At 41.8% G+C, this 19,831-nt stretch overlaps 1 protein-coding gene across 2 annotated transcripts in view; it reads left to right on the top strand.

Annotated features, from left to right (window-relative positions):
* The first annotated feature begins 206 nt into the window (after positions 1-206).
* The window catches only part of gas7b (growth arrest-specific 7b), a 448,977-nt gene continuing 429,352 nt past the window's right edge, over positions 207-19,831 (top strand). The window contains exon 1 of one of the 2 annotated variants that reach the window (XM_080209068.1): positions 207-657. In XM_080209068.1, the coding sequence (XP_080065194.1) occupies positions 478-657 (180 nt within the window). In that variant the 5' untranslated portion in view covers positions 207-477. Of the gene's footprint in view, positions 658-14,027; positions 14,082-19,831 lie in introns of those variants that run through there. The other variant, XM_080209072.1, reaches the window with a different exon arrangement.

The following is a 19,831-nucleotide window of genomic DNA, read 5'->3' on the forward strand; positions in this document are numbered from 1 at the left end:
AGCCTGATATACAATGCAACTGTTACTTCTGGTGAATGTTATTTTGTTTGTTTATTCAAAACACTAGGGAACTCCGATCCCCATCACTGCACACATTCAAATGATTTACAATGGGAGAGTTATCAGTTGGGTTTCCTTCACGTCAAAGCGCCACCATTCAGAATTGCAACAGCAGCTCCACCGCTGAAAACATAGAGGGAGGAAATCATCGGAACGGTTACACTTTTCTCTCTCTCTCCCCCCTTCTCTTGTCAGTCCTACCCAATTCGGCATGACCTCAGCCCTGAGTCATATGGCGAGGTTGAGACAAACAATGAGGGAGTTCTGAGTGTAACATCTAGATCGAGAGAGGGGAGGAGGAGGAAGAGGAGAGGTGGTGGAGGAAAAAAAAGCAGAGTGAGAGAGAGAGAGAGAGAAAAACACACACACTTTTGGATCTTTCGCCAGCCCAGCTCGCAGAACAGCGAGGAATCCGCTATGGCCGGAGTTCTGTGCAAAACTTTGTACGCCTTCAGCGGGGACCAGCATCAGCAGGGACTCAAGTTCGAGGCTGGGGAGATCATCAAGGTTTTACAGGTGCTGAACGGTGGCTGGTGGGAAGGAGAGAAGGATGGGGTCAGGGGATGGTTCCCTGCAAGTTACGTGGAGATTCTAGAGGTGAGCTACTCGCAAAAGGAAAAAAAAATAACTGGCATTCTCATCAACTCGATCAAATCGTGCAGGATTTGATTACCGTGGCCGGCTGTACTGTTATTATTGTGTTGTCTGTCTGTTTGTGCAGTGAAAGTTCAACCTCAGTTACACGTTGCAAAGCGTGGAATTGCTTGCAATTTCAGAACAGCCAGATGTGCCCTGTGGCTGGCTGGCCAAGGGAAATTTCAGCGCAGTTTAATGAGTTGAGAGGAATGGTTTGCGATTGCAGTCACTAAGGTTGGAGTCATTATTTCCCTCCCCATAAAAAAAATTGGAAAATGGGTAAAGGGTCCGGAAATTCTGATACAATCTTTGGAAACTGGGGGCGGGGATATTTGGGCAATGAGATTCCTAGTTTTAAGCAAAGTTTAAAGACTGTGAGTTGGTGAAAGGGAGTTGCCACCAGAGCGGATTAAAGTGTTTTATTCTGAAACCACTTTTCTCCCTGTTTTGTAGGTCGCTCTGTGACCAGTCAGTCCGCTTCAGCAGTTGTTGTGAAATCTGATAATTTTCCTTTTTGCCTTTCGACGCCGGAAATTCACATTTTTACATTCCGCTAGGGGGCACGCATGAAAAGAAAAATGTGGAAAAAAAATCCCAGATGCAAAAAAAATGAGTGGGGAATTGTAAGACTTTAATCTTGTTTTTTAATGTAACGTCATATTATACTGATGCCTGATTAAATTGGATTTCGAAATGACCCAATATCCCCACCTCAAATCTCTTAATTCAACACAGCTGAGATGGAAAAGTTATTTGCATTTGATCTAAGGGGGGAGGAGGCACTGAACCCCCTCGTTAATGATCAGTCATGATATCGACCTTTGGGGGGAAAAAAGTGACCTTTAGAAAATGTAACCGTTTGTAGCGCCTTCTAAAAATATAGATCTTCGACTCTACTGTATCTCTGGATAATTTACAATAGAAAGCTGTGGTTTTGATGGTGAGATGGAGACACGCTACCATTAACTTTCAAAATTTAGAAAAGTACTTGAATTGTTTTAATGTTGGACCTATACTCAGGTTTGCAACTGGTTGCACTTATTGCTTTTTAATCTCATGGGGATGTGTGCATTGCTGACTAGGCCAGCATTTATTGCCCATCCCTAATTACCCTGAGGGAAGGTGGTGGAGATACACCCACCATGCTGTTGGGGAGGGAGCTCCAGGATTTTGATCCAGTGACAGTGAAGGAATGGTGATATATTTTCAAATCAGGAAGATGAGTGACTTGGAGGTGGTGAGCTTGCAGTGGTAGAAATTCAGTTAAATTGATTTATTACAGCCACGTATTGGGATACAGTGGAAAGTATTGTTTCCTGTGAGCTATTACAGACAAAACATAGCATTCATAGAGTACATAGAGGTGAGGAAAGGATTCACAAACATTTATAGTTTCTTGTGATCTTGTTCAGAACAGGGGCCATACCAAGTTGTGATACAACTGGAATGGATGCTTTGAGGTGTTTTTGTAGAAATTGGTGAGAGTCGTACTGGACGTGCCAAGTTCATAGAAAGAGTCCATTGAATCTACACTGACTCCCCAAAACAGCATCCAACCAGGCCCACCGTCCAACCTCTTCCTGAAACCCTGCACATTTATCAAAGCTAACCCACCTAACATGCGCATCCTTGGATTTTGGGAGGAAACCGGAGCATCTAGTGGAAATCCCTGCAGGAATGGGGGTAAAATGTACAAATTCCACACGGACAGTCATTCAAGGCCAGAATCAGATCTGGGACATGGCACTGTGAGGCCGTAATGCTACCCACTGTGTCTTTGTGTTCACATGTGTAGCTGTCCTTGCTTTTGTAAGTGGTAGTGGTCACAGTTTTGGAAGGTGTTATCATAGGAGCCTTGATGAGTTGCTATATTGTGCATCTTGTAGATTGGTACATTGCTGCCACTGTGCATCTATGGCGGAGGGAGTGACTGCTTAAGGTGCTGGAGGGGTGCTTTCATCTGAATAGTGCAGAACATCCGTTGCTGGAGCCACAGTCATCCCGGCAGGTGGAGAATATTCCATCACATTCCTTATTTGTGCCTTGAAAAGATGGTGGATTGGCTTTGGGGATTCAGGAGGTGAGTTACCTGCTGCAAAATTCAGCCTCTGGCCTGCTCATGTGGCCACAGTATTGATATGGCTAGTTCAGTTTCTGGTTAATGGTAACCCTCCTCAGGATGTTGGTAATGCAGATTTTAATCATATAACCTTTTTAGAACATAGAACACTACAGCACAAACAGGCCCTTCGGCCCACGAGTTGCGCCGATCACATCAACACCTACCAATCTATAGACCTTTCTATAACCCCCAATCCCATTAAACCCCATATACTCATCCAGAAGTCTTTTAAAAGACCCCAGCGAGTTCACCTCCACCACCACTGACGGCAGCCGATTCCATTCACTCACCACCCTCTGAGTGAAAAACTTACCCCTAACATCACTTCTGTACTTTCCTCCCCGCACCTTAAATCTGTGTCCTCTCCTAGCGACCATTTCAACCCGGGGAAATAGCCTCTGAGAATCCACCCTATCTATTCCTCTCAACATTTTATAAACTTCTATCAGGTCGCCTCTCAACCTTCGTCTCTCCAGGGAAAAGAGTCCCAGCTCCCTCAACCTAACTTCGTAAGGCATGCCTCCCAGTCCAGGCAACATCCTTGTAAATCCCCTCTGTACCCTTTCAATATCTTCTACATCTTTCCTATAGTGAGGCGACCAGAACTGCACACAGTACTCCAAATGAGGCCTGACAAGGGTCTTATAAAGTTGCAGCATTACCTCCCGACTCCTAAACTCAATCCCTCAATTAATGAAGGCCAGTACACCATTCTTCCCTCGCTTCCCACGCCTCAAGTCAAACTGCTTTTTCCAATTTGCAATATTTTTAAAGTAGTAAACCAGAGTTCAAAGAAGAAAGAAACACATTTAACTCTTAAGTTGCTTGCAGCGCTGTCCAGGTTGATTAATCTTTGATTACTGTAGACTCCAGGATGGTCCTTCAGGCTGATTCATTAATATCTATAGCCCCAGCACAGTAATAATTCTGGCAATTACATATGACATGCTATCCTTTCCAAATTCTTTTGGAGCTGGAATTTGCTAAATATGTTCACCTGATACTAACGTACTGATTTTAACACTGCTTTGCCTGTTTTTCAGTTTAATGCTATATAGAATGGCTGAGAAGAATTCTCATGCTTTTTTTTCACACATGGTAAAGTTGTTTCTAAGCCCCTTTTCTGGGAACGTATATCTGTTAACTTCTCTTCAAAATGACACAATGATCTACAACAGGACAACAGAGTAACTAGTATACCTTCAATCCATCTGCAGTAAACATAGTGGTTTCCTATGACTTGCTCATTGATTTAGATTAGAATTGATGGGATTGAAATTGGTGGTGGTGTAAATTCGGTGAGAATGATTCAGCACTCCTATTAATCCTCGTTGGATGTGCTTTTCCACCCAAGTAAAAAGTGTAAAGCAACCTGCCAATTCACTATTCCTCATTTTGCAGCACCATTGAAGACCAATTCCACCCTTTGCAAATGGTGCACCACTCAACATTTATCCCAGCTTGGCATTGTGTCTCTTGTCAGTACTTTGTTTCCTTTCTATCCTGGAACCTGATGGCAGTCTACATAGAAGTCAACTATATAAAAAATGTTTTCTCAAAGTTCAAATAAAATGTATCATATTTATTAAGTCTGCAAATATGTCCCTGTAACTCGTCAGGTTGGAATTTTCCTTCCAAATCAAAGCTGGCTGTTTCTTGATAAATGATTGTTATATAGGTACACCTCCTGCCTACACTTCAGTGGTTTCCATTACTACTTCAAATATTACAGCTACTACAGGCTTAAATGCTTAAAATTGGTGGCCCAGTGGTTAGCACTGCTGCCTCACGGTGCTGGGGTTCTGAGTTTGATTCTGACCTTGGTGACTGTCTGCATGGGCTTCTCCTGGGTGCTGCAATTTCCTCCCACAGTCCAGAGATGTGCAGGCTAAGTAGGTTTGTAACACTAAATTCCCCCTTGGTCTCTAAAGATGTGGTTAGGTGGATTAGCTGGTAAATGTATGAGGCTGCAGTGAAAGGACGGGGCGGAATGTTTTTGGTGCAGACTCAATGGGCTGAATTGCTGCCTTCTGACCTGTAGGGATTCTATGGTTCATGTTTGTCTACAGTGTCAAGTACAAGTGCAATGTTTACTTGCTCACAATTCTGCATAAAGTTTGCAGTATTCAGTAATTATTTTCTCTGAAGTCTCTGCTTCAGCATCTTAGAATATATACAGTCTGGCCAAGGAAATTACTTGTTTCCAGACCATTTAATCTGTTGCATTCTCCTCCATCACTCATTCCAAAATCCACTTGGCTATTCACTGTTACAATTACTGGATGCAAGAGTAATATTTTCCTTTGTAATAAATTGTTCAAGGAAACTTCTGCTTTTCCCTTCATCTTCTATTTCATCATCACTTTATTTGGAATTGTAGCCTCCCCTCTAACTTTCTTATTATACGTGCAGTTTTTTTTTGTATTCTATGTAGCATTCTTCAACATTATCATCTTTAGGGACTGTTCTGCATGCTTGATAGACTAGAATCACAGAATCCTTACATAAGAACATAAGAAATAGGAGCAGGAGTAGGCCATCTAGCCCTTCGAGCCTGCCCCGCCATTCAATAAGATCATGGCTGATCTGTCGTGTCTCAGTTCCACATTCCCGCCCGCTCCCCATAACCCTTAATCCCCTCGCCTATCAAAAACCTATCAACCCGCGTCTTAAATATATTTAGTGAGGCAGCCTCCACCACTTCAACGGGCAGAGAGTTCCAGAGATTCACCACCCTTTGAGTGAAGAAGTACCTCCTCAACTCCGTTCTAAACCGCCCCCCTTTATCTTGAGGCTGTGCCCTCTAGTTCTACTGTCCTTTCTGAGCGGGAAGAGCCTCTCCACCTCTATCCTATCCATCCCATTCATCACCTTATATGTCTCAATGAGATCTCCCCTCATTCTTCTAAACTCCAACGAGTACAAGCCTAGTTTATTCAGCCTGTCCTCATAGTTCAACCCCCTCAACTCTGGTATCAGCCTCTGCACTCCCTCCAAGGCCAAAATGTCCTTGCGTAAGTGCAGCGACCAAAACTGCACACAGCACTCCAGCTGTGGCCTCACCAGTGCCCTGTACAGTTGCAGCAAGACCTCCCTACTTTTATATTCAATCCCCCTCGCTATGAAACAGTGCAGAAGGAGGCCATTCGGCCCATTGGGTCTGTACCGAACATAATCCCACCCAGACCCTATTTCCATAACCCTTCATATTTACCTTGCTAATCCCCCTAGCACAAAGGGCAATTTAGAATGGCCAGTCAACCTAACCCGCACATCTTTGGAGTGTGGGAGGAAACCGGAACACCTGGAGGAAGCACGTCCAGACACGATAATGGGCAAACTCTACACAGACAGTGACTTGAGGCTGGAATTGAATCCGGGTCCCTAGCGCTGTGAGGCAGCAGTGCTAATCACTGTGCCATCCTTTTTTTTGCATTTTCCTAAATTTATTCAACTTCCCATTTTGCTGTAAATTGTACATTGAACTTTTTCTCTATTTCCATTTTAATCACTTATTCATGTATTTTTGAGTCCCAGAATCAGTATAGCAAAGTTGGGGCCATTTGGCACATCAGTTCTGCACTGGCTCTCTACGGAGCAAGTGTGTCCCATTCCTGCTCTATCCCTTTGGTTTTGCACGTTTATTTCCTTTTGGAGGATTGACTGTTTCTGCATCCACTACCCTCTTGGGCAGCGAGTTCCAGACCATTACCAATCGCTGCATATGAAAGTTTTTTCCTCTTTCCATAGAATCCTGACAGTGCAGAAGGAGGCCATTCAACCTATTGAGTCTGCAATGACTCCTTCTTATCAAGGCCTGCCTTTGTACTCAATAGCTCTGTTTATTCATGAATTTCAAGATACTTTGTTTTCTCAAATGTTCTACCACCTTCAGAGTTCTATGCATAAGCCAGCTTGGGCCCTTCTGCCCCTGCATAGTCTTTAGAACTATGCCATTAAATTGATATTGCTTCTTCCTAATTCTGCTGCCAAAATGCACTTCCTCTCACTTTTCTGTATAAAACTCCATCTGCCACTTGTCTTCCCAATCTGCTAGCCTGTCTGTCCTGCTGCAGTCAATTTGTGTCATCTTCACTCTTTGTCGCACCTCCAAGTTTGGCATCATATGTAAATTTTGAAAGTTTCCTCTGTATCCCAATAATCAAGTCATTTGTGCATTTCAAGTAATGCTTATTTAGCTGAAGCACATTTTCTTGGGCATCTTCCTATCCTGTGTATTAATGAAGTTTGAAAGTTTTATGTTTTTCCTTAACTGAGATAAATTTTGTTTCTAGGCTTCCACTTAATATGATATCAGTTGTCCACTTAAAATTGACCTTTCTCAAATAGTGTTTTTGCATTGGTTCTCATGATCTTAAATATCATAATGTGGCTGAAAGAGCTCTCCTTGCTTCCGGATCATTGATGCGCATCAAATGCAAAGTGGATCAAGATACTGTTTCCCCTCAAGGACCAGGGGTCAAAACACAATTTGTCAACAAGTTATTTTGAGTCAAGTTTGCTGGTACTGATTACGCAATGCAGTGATGTACCAGTACCATTACTTATGTATCTATCATAAAGCTGTGCATGTGATAACATACAACATGAAATAAGAAAACATGAATTTGGCCATTAACATTGCTCTTTTCACCAATCACACATTTTGTACCCAATCATGACCTCTGCTTCACTCACTCACTCAATCCCTTGAGGATGAACCATGCATAAATAATCTGTAAACCCATAGGAAATTAGGCTAACCTACCAAATATTCATTTTTTTCAACTCCCCTAGTTAACTAGCCCAGATGTCAGTAATATAGAAATTGTATTACACGCAAAAACAGAAAATGCTGGAAAATCTTAGGTCTGACAACATCTGAGGAGAGAGAGTACAGTTAATGTTTTGAATCTGGATGACCCTTTGTCAGAGCAGGTATTAATTGCAAATGCTTAACATGTTGCATAAGATTTCTCTGTCCTTTATGTAATCAGAGACATTAAATGTTTATTTATGATGCTATTGCATGCTGTGACCTGTTCAATCATCTCATACCACATTTATTATGCTTTAAAACAACTGGTTGAATCTCAGTTGTGCATGGAAGTGCAAATTTTGAATGCCCAACCTTAATGATCTGATCAGCACCTTCCCTGATGTCTGGAAAAAGTCTGTGCAGGCGAACCTCTATGTATATTGCCTGGGAACTGAGAAAACCCACACCCAAACCAACCTAAATTCCACCAGTTGAAGCCAACCTAGAACTGTTTCTTACCCCACATCTATATGAAGGGGAGTTTCTTTCCCAAGAGTAGTACCTATTCCAGCATTTTCTTTGCCCTTTAAATGAAATGGCAACAATCTGTGCACATCTCTTTTGTCCTGTTTGAAATCGGGTGCTTAGCTTGCGTTTCCCACCCCACCCCCCCCAACCCCATCAATAATGTTTACCTATTTTAAATCTGTGCCATCGTATAGGAAATGACTGGATCTCAGCTGTGTATCGCAGTCTTCAAGGGAAAATAATTCCTGCAGAGCATTTCCTCTTCAGTGAGAAATTTTTCTCGTCTCAAATACCAGACGGCATTAATCACAGTCTAAATAGTGTTGAAACATTGCTATGCATCATTAGTTTCTTGATTCACCTCAAACTGCAATCCACTATTTTGCATTAGAAAAGCAACATAGGAGAGAAAACAAGTGCACACATATGACAAGTATGTTCTTGTCTGGTTTTATAGTGCTAGTGGTGTAAGTGGTGTATGTCAGTATTCTGCTAGATTTTGTTATACTGGTTGATAGACAAGTGACTGCAGAGCCCTGCTTTATCACCACATCTTATCCTATTTCAGGTATCAAATACTCTGCTGTAATGGGTGTATAATTCCTTGACTTTACAGCACACATGTACAGGAATCATGCACAGTCCATTTAGCACCAGATGTGGCTGTAGCGAATTGTCTATTTTCTTTTGCTTTATGTACTGTAGTTGCCTGGTGTCTGTATACTTAACCCACCAAAATACCACTATAATTTATTTTTAGATTTCTTTGGGTTTTTGCAAGGTCGGAAGTGCTAGCTCTGTACTGGGCAAAAATATAATAAACTTTTAGGGCATGAGTAGCTACCCTGGTGGTTTTGTGAGTGGTTAGCTGTGTAATTTTAAAGCACGCAGGTTTGATTTCAGACTGTTGAGTTGTTTTCAGCTTAGTGCCTCAGGAGAAAGGAAGGAAAGCTGAATCAACGTTCTCACCCCTGACATAGACACGCAGTGAATTTCCACTGAAAAGTCCAGATGTGATGGTCAGTCAGTGGCAGGACTAGACTCTGCTATGATGAGTTCCACATCACAATTGTCAGAAGATATAATCCTTCTGAATTCACAAGGCTGCCTTTGTGAGATATTAGGTGTTTTTCTTTTTCCACTGATTTGTACAACAGTCTCTTGGGGCAGAATTGAACAGCAGAAGGTTGGAGAATAGGAGAAAATATAACCTATATCTTGCAAACTGGGGTGTGCGAAACAATGTGGAGAGCAAATCCACTTCTGGTGCAAATTATCCTGGACAAGGTGATGCTCGATAATAGGACTTGTTGGTTTTATTTAGAAGACCACAATGCTGAAGGAAGCCGCTAGGCCCATCAAATCTGCACCGACCACAATCCCACCCAGTTCCTATTCCTATAATCCCACATATTTTCCCTGCTAACCCCCTGACACTAGGGTCAATTTAGCATGGCCGATCCACCTAATCTGTGCATCTTTGGATTTAGTTATTCATTCATTTCTAAGATTTGGTGAGTGCCTAAATATTTTACAACCTGATGGGGAAAGAATTGTCCTGGTCAACTTGCAGCATAGTATCATAAACCTATTATTTTAGGTTGCATTCATGGTGCAAGTGAACATTGGGTCATTCCTCCAGTGATCTTCAAATAGATTTGCTGTCTTGCTTCCTGGGAATTTTTCTTAAGTCTTTCTGGAAACAGACATGCTTTCAAAGCATATTGTGTTGCACTCATCTGGACAGAATCACAAAAATACCAAATCTCAAAGGGAACAACAATTTGTACTTGCCTGTTTAGACATGTGTTCAGAAAGCTACCCTACAGGATATCGCTACCCCGATCCAATCATTGTTTGCTGTATGTCATGCTAACTCATGAAGGGGCCTAAGGTCTTGACTTTCAGTCCTGAAGGGTGCTCAGTCTACTCCAGATTATCCTGCAAGGTTTGCACTGTCTCAAAAAAAAATTGAGGTGAAACTAGCTGTTTCACGCTGCTGCTGTGCAATAGCCACATGAGTGATATTCTCAACTTGCTGCTGTCAAGCCAAAGAGAAGTTCTGCCTACCACACAAATGAGTAATGGATATGAATTGCAGTGCCGGTGTGATGGCAGGTATGTAGGCCATACATCTCATTGCTGGATCATATATATACAGCATATCCCATTGTCTGTTTGCATTAGGCAAAGTACTGACTGTACTCAACCAGCCTGTGCTTACAGAACATAGTATGCAGCATTAAATGTGACCTTGCAATTGGGTGACACTAGCTAAACAATCCTGATTATGCAAAGAATTACACTAACAACCAGTTTAATCTGGCTCACTGTGTGACCCCCTTGTGCACGTTAGAAGCCATGTATATTTACACACAGGGTCCTACCCTTTGCAAACAGAACATGTCCCTTTTTCAACTAAAAAAGAACTCGGGGGGCAGCCATTCCTTGGTTATTTCTCTGTGACTGTGTCTTGATGAATCAGAGTCAACTTGCTTGGTTTGGGGTTAAGCAAAAGCTTGGCAGTTAACTATTCCCAGGTGCATTCTCTGTGGCAATGCCTTCGCCGATCAGAGCCTGCATTCCAACCTATCAGCACTCTCTCATCATACAATATAATAGCTGTCCTCTTTGAGATTTGATACTCTTGCGAATCAGTCCTGATTGAAAGCTTTGACAGTGTATTTCTTTATTTAACCATACTCAAATTCTTTACTATGAGATGATCATTTGTGCTGTCTTCGCATAACACATTGCAAGGTTTGATATTGTTGGTTATGTGAACATGGAGGACTTTAGGTGTGATCTTTGCTAAAAATGCCACCAATGAGTTGAATGTAGCTCTTGGAAAAGAAGGACCTGGAAGGATAGGTTAATGTTTAGATGGAGTGTCTAACCAATGTGCTGTAGGTGTTGAAAGATAGCTTAACATACTTAGTTTTCATTAAAATCTATTGATACTGGGAAATCCCCATTCACTTAACCTCAATATGTGTCATTGCCAAGATAGGCTGATGGATTCCCCTGTGGGTTATGCGCTTGCCAGGTTGAGAAGGGACACATGGCTGGCTGAAGGAGGCAGGGGGTTGGGGGGGAGTGGAGTTGTCAGTGTTTTTGAAAGTTAGATAATTCTGAGGATGCGAGAAGGATAATCCAACATTCCAAGTTCGTTTTTAAAGCGCGGAAATGAGGTGAGACTGAGTGAAATATAGAAGTTCTGATTACATTTGGCATATTGTACACTGTAAAATAAATCAGCTTAACGATTTGTGTCTGAACTTGCTTTACCAAGCATTAGCCTCGTCCACCTTTAAGGGGATTGAACAAGTTGACATCTGAAAGTCATAAATATCCTGTTCAGGTCACATCTGAAGATTACATAATCATGCAAGTAGCAAAGAGTAACATGAGCCCAAATCTTCACCAGTAAAACAATGAGCAAGGGAGCGGTTGATGACATTGAACCCAGGCTAGTACCTGCTACAGATTTGAATTTGTGACTGGGGTTTGGGAAAACTATTTTTCGTTAATTTGAAAATGGAGATTTTGATGGCATTTTATTGTTTCACATCCTTCCTTGTGTCATTAAAGCCACTTGTGATCTCTGGTTCTCCAGGTGAGACGAAAATGTTCAAATGTTCATTTTCAGCCCCTAGAATGTATCTTGTAGTCAGTGACTAGATATTGATGAATGCATTTTTTTGATGTAATAAATTCAGATTTCCAAACATTAACTTTTTTCCCCAATCAGGCCTGCAAAAATTAAACAATGAGTAGTTATTTCAAAAGGATTTGCATCATTGCAAACATTTAATTATTTTCTTTCAAGCGTAATTGCAGTCTTCTTTGATGTTTCACTAACTGATTAGTTAGTAATAAAACTGCATAACGCAATAAACCAAAACCATAAGATTGTAAAGGCATCAGTAGCATCTATTTGTACAATTTACCCTTACAATCAATATGGTCAAATTGGAGAGAGTAAGTTCCCCTGCTACGGTAAAGAGTTTAACATCTTAAAATTGTTTAAACCGTACTTTGTTCAGGATTAGAGCTGAGGATTAGAGCAGAAAAGTGGCTAGCACTGCTGCCTCACAGCACCAGAGACTCAGATTTGATTCTGGCCTGTCTGATTGGAGATTGCGCATTTTTCCTGTGTCTGTGTGAATTTCCTCTGAGTGCTGCAAAAATGTGCAGGTTAAATGGATTGGCCATGCTAAATTGCCCCTTACTGTCCAAAGACATACAGGTTAAGTGGATTAGCCATGGTAAATGCATGGGGTTACGGGAATAGGGTGGAGGAGTGGCCCTGGGTGGGATGCTCTTTTGAAGAGTCAGTGCAGAATTGATGGGCCAAATGGCCTGCTTCTGCACTGTAGGGATCCAGTGGTCCTTTGGATCTCTGCCTACAGTGCTGCAGATAATATGCAGTGTTAACTTTGGATGATAATGTAAAATATGAATTTGCTGCCCACCACAGCCAGTTTCCTTTTATACTGAAGTAGTGTATAGTGCACTGTCCATTCTTATTGCCCATTTTCCATTCATTCTCTAATGAAATTACAACTTGTGTTTTTTAAAAAATCACTATATAATTGAAATACTATAAGGAAGATTTAAAGCAAATACAGTTGTGCAATATTTTAAATAGCTGTTAACATCACCAACTTTGTGATGCAGGTTTGTTTTATACTAGCCCTATTCTGTAATTTTCTTTTGTTCAAGTACCATTGACTTGTAATGTTTCCCACCAGGGTGATGCACAGGAATTCAAATGCACAATAAGCAAAGATATGAAAGTTCTGAACACTAAATAGGGCAACGAAATACCCCATCTTTGTCCATGTGCGTAAAGATTAAACACTTTCTCACAATCCCAACTCTCATCCCTAATAGATTCTGACCTTCTAATTCCTTTACTTCACGGAGGTGGAAAATATCCAGAAGTACATATCTGCATAATACCTAATCATCATGGTCTGACAAAGATAATCTAAGATCTGACAGTAATGAAGATTAATAAACTGGTTTCGAATCTCCTTGATACTGTTGTGAAGTAAAGAATCATTGGTACCAGTTTGTATTTTGTCGTTCTGCACAATAAGTGTTACAACTACAAGCGTTGTGCTCTAGGGCATTGTCTGCAATAATATTTTCTGTTGCTGTACTCTTAAGTTTCACATGATGTACAAGCCTCCACATCCTGCCCTGTTATTGAAATGCTCATTCTGTGTCATGTACTTGTGAATGGGAATCCAAGCACCAGTTACCATTTTAATCTGCCAATCTTGCGCATATAGAAAAACTAACTTTGTTACCTCAGGGTGTCACAACGGGCTTTTACAGTTAATTAAATACTTTTGAAGTGTAGTCACTCTTATGATGCCAAAATCACAAGCAGCACAGTGATAATGACCAGATAATCTGTTTTTAGTGGTGTTGATTGAGGGATAAATAATGGCCAGGACAGCTTTGAAATAATACCGTGGGATTGGTAAAGTACACCTAACTGGACTGCTAGAGCACCAGTATAACGCCCTATCCAAATGTCAGTGGTGTCCGGATTCTAGATGATGGGTTCATCACTCATGAGTGGGGCTTGAATCAAGAATCTCCTGCTCAGAAATGAGTACTGCCAACTAAGCTACAGCTGATATAGATGCCATCAAGCAGCAGATCAACTTTTAGCCTGTTGGAATCTCTTTAGCCAGACTTATGTATGTCTTATTGAACTTCTCCCATTGGAAGCAGTTTCCAAATATGATGCTGGTTGACTGACTTGGTCTCATTTGTTTCAGAACAATGGCAGTAACCTTGGTCACAACTGTAAGTTTCCACAATTCTTATATTACTACTGATTTGGATGCTAATGGTTACAAAACATGGCAGCATTGGAAAGCCAACGTTGGAAGAGGACGTTGATATCCTGTACGCCAGTGCAGCAAGAGAGTACTGCACAGATTAACGTTGTCATGGGTAAGCTTAAGACACAGGCCACACAGTTTTACTCAACACTTGTATTGACCACTAGCTAGAAGTGTTGCCAGAAAGATTTGAGGCTATGAAACAGTATTCAATTAAGCAAGAGTCAGAGCAAGTCATGTTCGTATTCTGAATGGATTAGACCATGTGGGTTAAAAGACCCCTCTCATCCAATCCTATGTTGCATAAGGCTTGTGTTATGTCATTGACTTTGCAGCATTACTGTCAAGAGTTAGGACTTCTCCAGAAGTAACAATTTAAGACAAATTTAGCTTTAAACATTATCTTGTGAATTCTGACGTGTTAACTCAGGGGTGCATGTTTGGATTTTCAAACTTCTGTTTTGGAAACTCAAAATTTAACTCTTAAGTTTTGATGTCACCAGTGATATTCATATCACTACCAGTCCAGAAACATTGACAACTTTACCATTAGGGTGTTGAATGCACGACCATTATTCATAGAAAGCATACAAACCCTACAGTACAGAAAGAAGCCATTTGGCCCATTGAGTCTGCACCCACCCTGGCCCTACCCCCATATCCCCACATATTTTACCCACTAATCCCTCTAACCTATGCATCTCAGGACACTAAGGGACTATTTTAGCATGACCAATCAACCTAACCTGCAAAACTTTAGACTGTGGGAGGAAACCGGAGCACCTAGAGAAAACCCACGCAGATATGAGGAGAATGTGCAAACTCCACACTGTCAGTGACCCAAGCTGGGAATCAAACCGTCCCTGGAGCTGTGAAGCAGTGGTGCTAACCACTGCCCTTAACTATTCGACATTCCTTACCTCGAAAGTTTTTATACCATTATTGTTAAAAGCTCCTACTTGAACTTTAACCAGATGAAGTGGTCCTGAACAGAAACGAAATATATGTTTTGATCTATACATGCGAGGAGTTGGTCAGGTGGGGAGGAAAGAACCATAATAACTTAAAACAATCAAAGCTACCTTTGCATTAGTTTCATGACACACGAGTGCTGTCAGCACATGGGCCTTGTGCAGTTGGCAGCACCCCCAAAATAAACTTGCTGGATTTGTTTAAGTGAACTGTGGGAAAGACTTGGGGTGGAATTCTCTCCTCTAAGACTAAACCTCCATGGCAGGAGGTTGGGACATGGAGTGTTTCCTGCTGTGGATGCCAGCAAGAAAATCTTCCAACCCTGAGCTCTTTACTTATGCAATCAAGTGTTTTTGTGCTTTATTTGGTCATGGGGCAGACATAATGGCATGTAGTCCACTGTCCAATACAGGCACCATATTGAAAGACCACCCAATGTCACTGACACAGTATTGAAGAAAAAAAGATGAAGTTCTGAAAAATGGGGGAACTCCAGGGACACTTTGAGGCTGGAAGATGGACCTCCAGATCCAGGGTTGTTGGCAGCATCCATCCCAAACTCTGGAGGCAGTGCAGGTATTGTTCAGGTGAGCCCTGACATCTGCACATCATATTGTCGCAGATGTGATTTGCAAAGGGGTATTTTCCCATGGGTGTTGCAGTGAATCAGGCCTGGGTGGTTGGGCCTTCAACTGCGTCCCTTCAACTGGATGCCAATCTGTTTCATGCTGGCCTCCGTGGGGTTTCCAGATTGGCCATGGAAAGCACCAGCACACAACCCTGGGAAATTCTCACAAGCTTAAAACCAAACTTTGGAACTCTCACAGAATACTACCCTCCCATGTCTGCCATTGAACTTGCTCGAGGCAGCATGGGATTATTCTGCTCCGATCTGTATATTTAAAAAAAGTGCTTAACCTGGTTTGCAAGATGTGCAAACCTGTTTATAGGTTGTTGTCTGCTGTGTGAGAAAGGCACATTGGTAGCTGGTAGTACAAATGTATCACTAAACCAGCAAAACAGAGACAGCGGATAAACAAATTTTAAAAAGAGGGATTGAAGACAGGGTATCCCTTGCAAAGTGCCAAATTACTTTGTTTTTCAGATTATCTGAGATTTATTTAAACCTGTTCAGTTCCAACTTCACTCGCTCTCTTCCCCCACTACCCAGTAAGTTGGCAATAGGAATTTTCCAGCTCTGGATCAAACATACGATATTCTGTAGACTGCCAGGAGTTACATAATTATTGGGCTTGAATTTTAAAATAATATCAAAACTTTCCACATACTTATTGTACTATGATCAGAGTGGGATAACGGAATGCCTGGGCATGTGCAGAAGAAAATCATCCCCTTCTGTGTGTGGATAATATTATGACAAAGTGGTAAAAATTGACAATCATAGAATTATAGAATCCCTGCAGTGCAGAAAGAGATCATTTGGCCCATCGAGCCTGCACAGACAACAATTCCTCCTAAGATCTATCCCCGTAGCTCCGGTTATCCTGCTTATCTCCCTGACACTGAGGGACAATTTAGCATAGCCAATCAAACCAACCTGCGCATCTTTGGAATGTGGGCGAAAACCGGAGCACCTGGAGGAAACAAACGCAGGCATGGAGAGAGCATGCAAACTCCGCGCAGTCATCCAAGGCCAGAGTAGAACCGGGCCTCTGGTGCTGTGAGGCAGCAGTGCTAACCACTGTGCCACCATGCCGTCCCTTGCACATTGTGTATGTAAAAGGGAAGACTTTTTTTTTCTCTATGTGCCAAATGTAAACCAGATTAACTAAAAGAGGTTCCGTTTGGATCAGTTTGATTTTCATACTGATGGCTGCGATGTCATTGATATTCAATTTCATGTATAAACTGTGCATTGTTAATACTGGTCAAAGTTATATTGTCTTGTTACATAGACAAAGGCTTCGAGACTTTTATTAAATTTGGACAGGAACTGAAAATTTAAATTCAGTTTTGTAATCTAATAGGATTTGTCATATTTACTCTTGCTTCTGATAATTTCAGTTAATAAACTTGAGTGGAATCTTGAACAAGAAGAGAGGATGCTGGAAAAACTCAGCAGGTCTGGCAGCATCTGTAGAGAGAGAGAAAGTAGTGTTATTGTTCTGAGTCTGTTTATTTCTTCATCAGAACAAGAGGGGGGGAAATGTGTTGGATATCGAAGTGTAGCTGGGGAGATTGCAACTAGATGTAGCAACTATGAGAACAATAGGCAGGTGGCCTAGTGGGGGAGTGGGTGGTTTGGATCAGGGCAATACATGTATGGGATTTTTTTTAAAAAAGGAGTTTAAGATGGAGGAGAAAGCTCACAGTCTAAAGTTGTTGAACTCTGAGTCCTGAAGGTGTAATGTATCTAATTGGAAGACAATTCAGTTTGCGTTCGGCTTCACTGGAGCATTTCAGTAGGCCAACACTGGTCATGTGAGGAAGGTGCTGAATTAAATGGGAAACTTGGGTTCATGCTTGTGGACTGAGTATCTGCAAACTGTTCATCCAGCCTGTGTGTAGTCTTTCCAATGTTGGGAGCAGCAAATACAATAGGCATTAGAATGGAATCTTGCGGCCTAAGCCCCTGGAGAAATGGGATCAGTTTTGGATTTGAAAGGAAATCTTTTTCCAGGATGTTGCAGATGTCAGCAGTGAGAACATAAGCCTCCAGAGGCACCAGTGTTTAGACTTGCTGGAAGAACTGCTCTTTGGCTTGTAGATCTGTGTTGGGGGTTTCAGCTCCTTCCTGCTGGATTTCAGTGTCCATCTCTTCTAGTGTGTGGATGGGGCATGAAGCTAAGGGTAAGGCAGCTGGTATTGCTGCAGATGTTGCTGTTGCTGGAGCAATTGGCAATAGTGCGGCCTCTGCTATTGTTGTTAAAAGTCAAGCTAAAGGCTGGCAGTGGATAGTGCAGCTGAAGGTGAATGAATTGCTCGACAAGTGGCAATCACCTGTCAAAACAGTGAAAGCACTCACTGAGAGAAGGGGTGTTTCAAACAGCAGTCTCTGACCTGAGCATGGTTAAATTCCTCAGTGTAACTGATCAAACCCTTCCTAGCCTGTCAGTTTCACTGAAGGAGCTCTTCCCACTCTGCATTCACCACAGTGACCCTACTGAGTTGCTGGCAGGTCACCAAACGGCTTCCATGACTGGGAAAAAGCCAAGATTTTGTGCCAAATGGCTCCTCAACAACTTATAAATTATTAGCAGGTCGGACCCGCTGGGGTTCTCTGCTGCCCTCACAATCTGCCCCAGGGAAAGCTGCAAGTGGATGATGGGATGCCAGCATTCTTTTCTGCAGCCTCCTAACATGTTCGCTCCAAAACCCACCTCCAGCAGGCTGGGGAAATTCTGTCGCGTGACTTTTGGGTTAGTGAGATATATAAAGGGTCATTTTCCCCTCATATTTTTCTCATTTGGGTGCTTCTGCACCTGTGAATGAGCGAGAGGTGGCCCCAAAATAAATACTGAAAATGCAGGAAATACTCAGAACGTAATGCAACCGCTTAGTTCAACTATTCACAAGTTAACTGCAATTTATGTAGAAGAATTTTGCATGCAGAGACATCCAAACTCTTGCTTTGATCTGACTATAAATAGGTTTTTGTCACATGTAAACCTATTTATATTTTGGGACATTGAATCATAATTAACAAATAACCTCAAGTGCTTGCAGGAACTCAAATTTATGGTTTACTAAATATTTAACTTTCTTTTTACTCTTTACTTGAGGAGGTAAACATTCAGCAGGGAGATAAGGATGTCTGATGATTTTACAATCCAGCCACTCTCTGGATGCTTTTCCTCATTGGCCAGTATAATGAATTGCTTCTGCAGGTAAACACACACTTCTTGAAAATCAAACTGTGACTTTCTGAATGAATTAATTGGGGGAATAGCACCCGGTGTTCCCAATAGTCCTGTTTTCAGCAGAAGTGTACTGGAGTATGTGATTGATCTCATGAGTGCAGATACTGACCACTCAACTGAATTGTGGTAGGAATTTGTCTTGGATAGCAGCCCAAGCTGGGCAGTATTAGCTTGGCATTCCAGAAGTGATTGATATTTAATTCTGTTGACTGCAATGTTATTGAAATGGCAGTGCGTATAATGGATGGGAAGATCCATTAATATTTTGTGCCATAGGTACTTCGTAAATCACCTCCCAATGTCCAAGCATCATTTTCTTATTTCCCACCTCCCATTGCCCCATTTTTGAAATCATTGTCGCACATGGAAGTGATAATCCCATTCAGTGATCCACTGAAACTGGGGTCCGTGAACCCTGATAGTGACATTTCAGGGGATCCTCCAAATAGTCGAATAACATGTGAATAAGTGAGGGCCAGAGGAAGAGGACTTGGTATGTCCCATGAGGCGGGAGTGGAGTGTGGCCACTGCTGCATATGGACTGACTTTCTCACTGAGGAGGGGCGAGTGCATGGAAAAACACTGAGTGTGATAGGAAAATCATTGGATAGGCTTATCGAGGTAGATGGTGGGTGTTCAGTGAGTTCGGCCATGTTCGAGAGAGGGTTATTTTAAAAATATTTAAGTACTATTTACACTCAAAGAATGGGCACCAAAGTACAGGTTTTCCCAGCTGTTATGATTATTAGATAGTATTACCACTTCATCAGAGATGGTCCATGACTAACCCAGTTGAAAACAGGTCCTTCAACAAAGAGGTTTGAGTACCACTGAATCAGGGAGATGAAAGGACATTGCTCACACTAATACTTCCACTTTGTGTCATGGTGTGACATTTTGAAGAGAAATAATGTTCACAAATTTTCATGTTGCCTGCAAGTACTACAAACATGATAGCTTTTTGTATATTATGAAATCAGTTTGCTAGCTCTAGTCTCAATTCCTAGTT

Source organism: Carcharhinus amblyrhynchos, chromosome 21, assembly GCF_965287045.1.
Source record: "Carcharhinus amblyrhynchos chromosome 21, sCarAmb.v2.hapA, whole genome shotgun sequence".
NCBI lineage: Eukaryota > Metazoa > Chordata > Chondrichthyes > Carcharhiniformes > Carcharhinidae > Carcharhinus > Carcharhinus amblyrhynchos.